We start from the raw sequence: 5,101 nt of genomic DNA, 5'->3' as shown, positions 1-5,101 counted from the left end.
TTTTTTGGTTGCAGCCATCATTGTTGTTTGGCAGGCCCAGGCTGGATTCGAACCCGCCACCTTCGGTGTATGTGACTGGCGCCTTAGCCACTTGAGCCACAGGCGGCTTAGGCGATTTTCTTGCCTCAGCCTCCAGAGTAGCTGGGACTACAGACGCTTGCCACAACACCCGGCTATTTTTTGTTGCAGTTTGGCTGGGGCCGGGTTCAAACCCTCCATTCTTGGTATATGGGGCTAGCACCCTGCCCACTGAGCCACAGGTGCCACCCTGCCTCTTCATTTTTAAATTAAGGTCAAACGATATCTCATTTGTTGAGATGACAGATAGTAATTGAGACATACAGATGCCAAATACTGTTCTAGGCTGTTCATGAGAGTAGCCAAAACACAATAAAGGTCCTGCCCTCTTTTGTAGTTGGCCAGGATCCTTCAACTACTTCCAAAGTATACACAACAAATTCGACTGCTTCTGGCCACATGTATCACCCCCAATCCAGGCCACCTACATCACTTGCCTGGATGGTACAGAGCTTGGTCTCAGAGCTCCTACCCTTCATCCACCATCAGCAACCAGAAATCTAAAATTGCACATCAGATCAAGTTGTTTCAGATCACCCTTGGAATCAAACCCAAACAGCTTCAAGGCCCCTAGACAAGGCTCTTGCCAAGGCTCTTCAGCCATCCTTTCACTCCAGGCTCACAATCTCATGCATGCCACACATCCTTTTCATTTGCCTGGAACACTCTTTTCCCACATTTTCCCATGGCTGGCTCCTCCTCTTTGTGGTCTCAGCTGAGGTATAACATCTTTCAGAGGGCCCCATCCTGAGCAGACCAGCCCCTCAATACCATTAGCATTTTATTTTCTTCAAACGCTCACCGCTATCTGAAATAGTCTTGCATACATATGTTTTTGATCTGTGTACTACATCCCTCTGTGACCTACATCCCTCTAGCATGTACATCTGTGATCTATATTCCTCTAGCATGTAGGTTCCGTGAGAGCGGGGACCTTATCTACTTTATTCACCATTGCACCAAGGTAGCCTTAAATGGCCTGGCACGTAAGAGACTCTCTATAGCTGTTTATGGAAAGATGAATGCCTGAAAACCTCCCGGGCAGGGACCTGACATCAGCACCCTCATCACTTCCATGTTTCAGGAGCAACCTGAAGTTTAGAATGCGGGTCAAGGTGGGGCACCTCGGAGGCAGGGCAGGGGAGTGGTGGTAGGGCCACCTACCCATGATGCCGGTCTCTGGCAGCCCGGCGAACCTCTGCATGACCTTGATGGCATCCCGCAGCTTCGCAGGGCTCTGAAGCTGAGCCTGGGCGGGGTGGGGTGGTGGCAGGTAGCCATAACGGGTCAGCCAGTCCTAGGCCATGGAAGTGGACAGGTGAAGCAGACAGGGTAAAAGGGATAGGCTCTCCCAGCCCACCACCCTGGAAGCCCTGCCCCTCCCAGGCGTAGGAGCCCAGGGCCCCAAGCCCGGATGCCGGTCAGCCCCCTCCCGAGGTGAACTCCAGCCTGGGGGTTGCCAGACTGCGAGGACCCAGTAGTTGGGGTCCCCAGGCCCCATCCTTTGTCACTTTAAAAATTCAAATCTGACCTCCTGCCTTCACCGGACCCCCAGCTTCCCTTCCCCAGCCTCCCCGCGGACCCCGCACTCACCACACCCAGGCTCACATCTTGCCCAGTGGGCTTCGGGGCGAGTGCCCGCGGCAGCAGCAGAGGCAGCAACAGCGCCAGGAGCGGGAGCCTGAGGCGAAGCACCTGCAGCCGCATGGCGCGGCTTGAAAGGGGTCTGACTCAGTTGCCCTGGGGACCTGGGGGAGGAGGTTCGGGCCAGAGAGGGTCGGGGGGGACCTGACACCGTATAGGAGGGGCCGGCAGGAAGACCGGAGTGTGTCGGAGGCCTGGAGTCCCGGAAGGCACGATAGTGTCGGGGGCGCGCTGGAGAGTCAGCTGAGGGCCCGGGGTCCTGGGGTCGTTCGCTGGGTCTGGTAGGACTGGGGGTCCCAGGAGGGCTGAGAAAGAGGGGACCGAGGTTGGCTTCCGGCTCCGCTGCGGCGGCCTTTCAGGGTCCCGGGCCTGGTCCTGTCCCCGCCGGGACGCTGCACCGGCTTCCCCACTTTCCCCGCTGGAGCGGCGGGCCGGGTAGGGCGGGGCGGCTCGGGCGCACCTCAGTAAGCGGTAAGGGCGCGGCTGGGGAAGTGGCCAAATCTTCCCACGTCCAGCGAGAAGAGGCCGGTCCTGCGGTGGTTCCCGTCCCCCTGCCAGTACCTAGGGACCCTCCTCCCAGTGCTTCAAAGCACCAGGGCCCGGCAGGACGCCCAGATGGGGAGCGGGCGTGAGCAGCCCTGGCTGCCACCCCAGCTTCTCCTCCCACGACGCGGTGCGCAAGTTTCTCTTCCCAGATTCTGGCTCTGGTGGGGCTCCCCGGAGCAGGACTCGCTTCTGCTTTCTCAGAGCCGCGAAGCCCTGGAGAGGGACAGCCCAGGGCTTCCATCCCCCACTCCCTCCTCCACCCTCGCTGCCTTCCTGGGGACCCCTGCTGAGGGCCTGCAGAGTGCGGGGGGATTTCCGGGCAGCTAGAGGCTGGGAAGGAAGCCTCCCTTCTCTGCAGGGTCCCGGCCCGCCCCCTGCCCGTGCAGGCCCGCCCGACTGTGTGCGCCGCTGCCGCTGCCCGAGGTGCGGATGTTCATTGTCCCAATCCTCGTGGGCTGCGCGCAGGTCTCTGTCTCTGTGCACCGTGACGGTGGCACCTCGAGATACCAGACGCAGGGGGCTGCTCCAGGACGCGCCCGATCTCCCCAGGTACTAGAGACATTTAAATCCGGTCCCCCGCCCCCCACCCCGAAGCTGGAGCGCCTCCTTGCCCTCTACCAGGAGCTGGGGACAGAGGAGCGGGTGGGAAGAGATCAGGAAGTAGAAATTTGGGGACCAGCAGAGCCGCCGCTCCCGCTCCGAGAGCCCCTGGCTAGGAGGCCGGGCAGGCTAAGAAGGATCTGGAGGAATCCTGGAGGGGGCCTTCCTGATGAGGGGCGGGAGCGTGAGTTAAACCTCACTGGGTCTTGGCAGCTGCCAGGAGCCGGAGTAGTGAGAGCAGCCCATTTATATTTTAGACAAAATAAACAAGTGGCAGGATGAGAGAGCTGGAGATGCAAACTAAAATACTGAGATCCTGTATCAGTCTGCTAGAGCTACCATGACAAAACACCACAGACCGGGTGGCTCAAACTGAAATGTATTTTCTCACAGTTCTGGAGGCTTGGCAGTCCAAGGTCAAGGTGCTGTCAGGGTTGGTTTTTTCTGGGACATCTTTCCTTGGGCTTGCTGATGGCCACCCTCTTTCTGGTGGCCTCACTTGGTCCCCCCTCACCTGCCTGCACACACACCTGGTGTCTCTCTCTCTCTCTCCTGTCACCCTGAGCAGAGTGCTGTGACTTCATCATAGCTCACAGCAACCTCAATCTCTTGGGCTCAGGTGATCCTCTTGCCTCAGCCTCCCCAGTAGCTGGGACTATAGGTACCTGCCACAAGTCTGGGGCTAGTTTTCCTATTTTTCAGCGTCTCTCTCTTGCTAAGGCTGGTCTCAAACTCCTGAGCTCAAGGGATTCTCCCTCCATGCAAGAATTATAGGCATGAGCCACTGCACCCTGCCTCTTCCTTTTCTTTTTTTCTTTTCTTTTCTTTTTTTTTTTTTTTTTTTGAGACAGAGTCTCACTATGTCATCTGTGGTAGAGTACCCTGGCATCACAGTTCCCAGCAACCTCAAACTTGGGCTTAAGCAATTCTCTTGCCTCAGCCTCCCAAGTAGCTGGGACAACAGGTGCCCACCACAACGCCTGGCTATTTTTTGGTAGTAGTTGTCATTGTTGTTTGGCAGTCGCCTGGCTGGGTTCGAACCTGCCAGCTCTGGTGTATGTGGCTGGTGCCCTAGCTGCTGAGCTATAGGCACCAAGCCAAGCTTCGTCCTTTTCTTATGAGGACACCCTTCCTCATTTTTTTCATTCTTTTTCTTAGTTTTGTATTAATATGAGGGTACAAACCATTAGGTTATATAATTTTACACATGACAGGTAAAAATCAGAGTTGTAGTTGTGTCTTGCACCCAGGGAGGGTGCCATGTATTCATGCATTATGGGTGGGAAGCTACTGAACCCTCATTTTCCTCCCCCGTTCTTGAGTTTGAGGTTTTCTTTGGTGTGGACCCTTCCACCTAAATTTTTATAGAGACAAGTTCTTGCTCTGTCACCCAGGCTTAGCTCATTGCAGCCTTGATCTCCTGGACTCAAGCAATCCTCCTACCACAACTGGCTAATGTTATTTATTTATTTATTTATTTAGGGCACTTTGTTGCCCTCAGTGGAGTGCTGTGGCGTCATAGCTCACAGCAACCTCAAACGCTTGGGCTCAAATGATCCTCTTGCCTCAGACTCCCCAGTAGCTGGGACTACAGGTGCCTGCCATGACACCCAGCTGTTTTTAGAGATAATATCTTGCTCTGGCTCAGGCTGGTGTCCAACTTCCAAATGGTAAGCTCGGGCAATTCAGCCGCCTCACCCTCCCAGAGTGCTAGGATTATAAGCGTGAACCACCACGCCTGGCCACCTGCAGCTGTTCTTTTTATTATTATTATTAGATCATAACTTTGTACATTGGTGCATTTATGGGGTTCAGGGTACTGCTTCAATATACAATGTGAAATGCTTACATTGAACTAAGTAACACATCCATCAGCGCAGCTGTTCTTATATGACAGTTGTGGCCTTCCTCTGTGGGAAAGAAACTGTTAACACAGTTAAATACCTCCTTCTTAGCAAAACAGAAAGTGGATATATGTGTGACAGACAAAAGATGTATTCTGCAGTCTTGTTTGGCTACAGAGATGGACTGTTTTAAAACAAATTGAGAGGCTCCGCACCTGTAGCTCAAGCGGCTAAGGTGCCAGGAACATACACCAGAGCTGGTGGGTTCAAATACAGCCTGGGCCCACCAAACAACAATGACAACTACAACCAAAACATAGCTGGGCATTGTGGCGGGTGCCTGTAGTCCCAGCTACTTGGGAGGCTGAGGCAAGAGAATCACTTAAGTG

At 54.7% G+C, this 5,101-nt stretch overlaps 1 protein-coding gene and 1 non-coding gene across 2 annotated transcripts in view; one reads left to right on the top strand and one right to left on the bottom strand.

The window, feature by feature from the left end:
- The window catches only part of MMP25 (matrix metallopeptidase 25), a 13,672-nt gene extending 11,887 nt beyond the window's left edge, over positions 1-1,785 (bottom strand). The window contains exons 1-2 of the mRNA XM_012805699.1: positions 1,672-1,785; positions 1,243-1,375 (exon numbers count right to left, since the gene is read on the bottom strand). Of these exons, the coding sequence (XP_012661153.1) occupies positions 1,243-1,375; positions 1,672-1,785 (247 nt within the window). The remainder of the gene's footprint in view (positions 1-1,242; positions 1,376-1,671) is intronic.
- Positions 1,786-4,734: 2,949 nt separating this feature from the next.
- LOC111725620 lies at positions 4,735-4,859 on the top strand. The gene has a single exon (XR_002773645.1). It is a non-coding gene; the product is annotated as a small nucleolar RNA SNORA41 (small nucleolar RNA).
- The last annotated feature ends 242 nt before the right edge of the window (positions 4,860-5,101 follow it).

The sequence above is a fragment of the Otolemur garnettii genome, unplaced genomic scaffold, assembly GCF_000181295.1.
Source record: "Otolemur garnettii isolate 467f Iridium unplaced genomic scaffold, OtoGar3 scaffold00044, whole genome shotgun sequence".
Lineage (NCBI taxonomy): Eukaryota > Metazoa > Chordata > Mammalia > Primates > Galagidae > Otolemur > Otolemur garnettii.
This window is presented reverse-complemented; position numbering and strand designations above follow the sequence as displayed.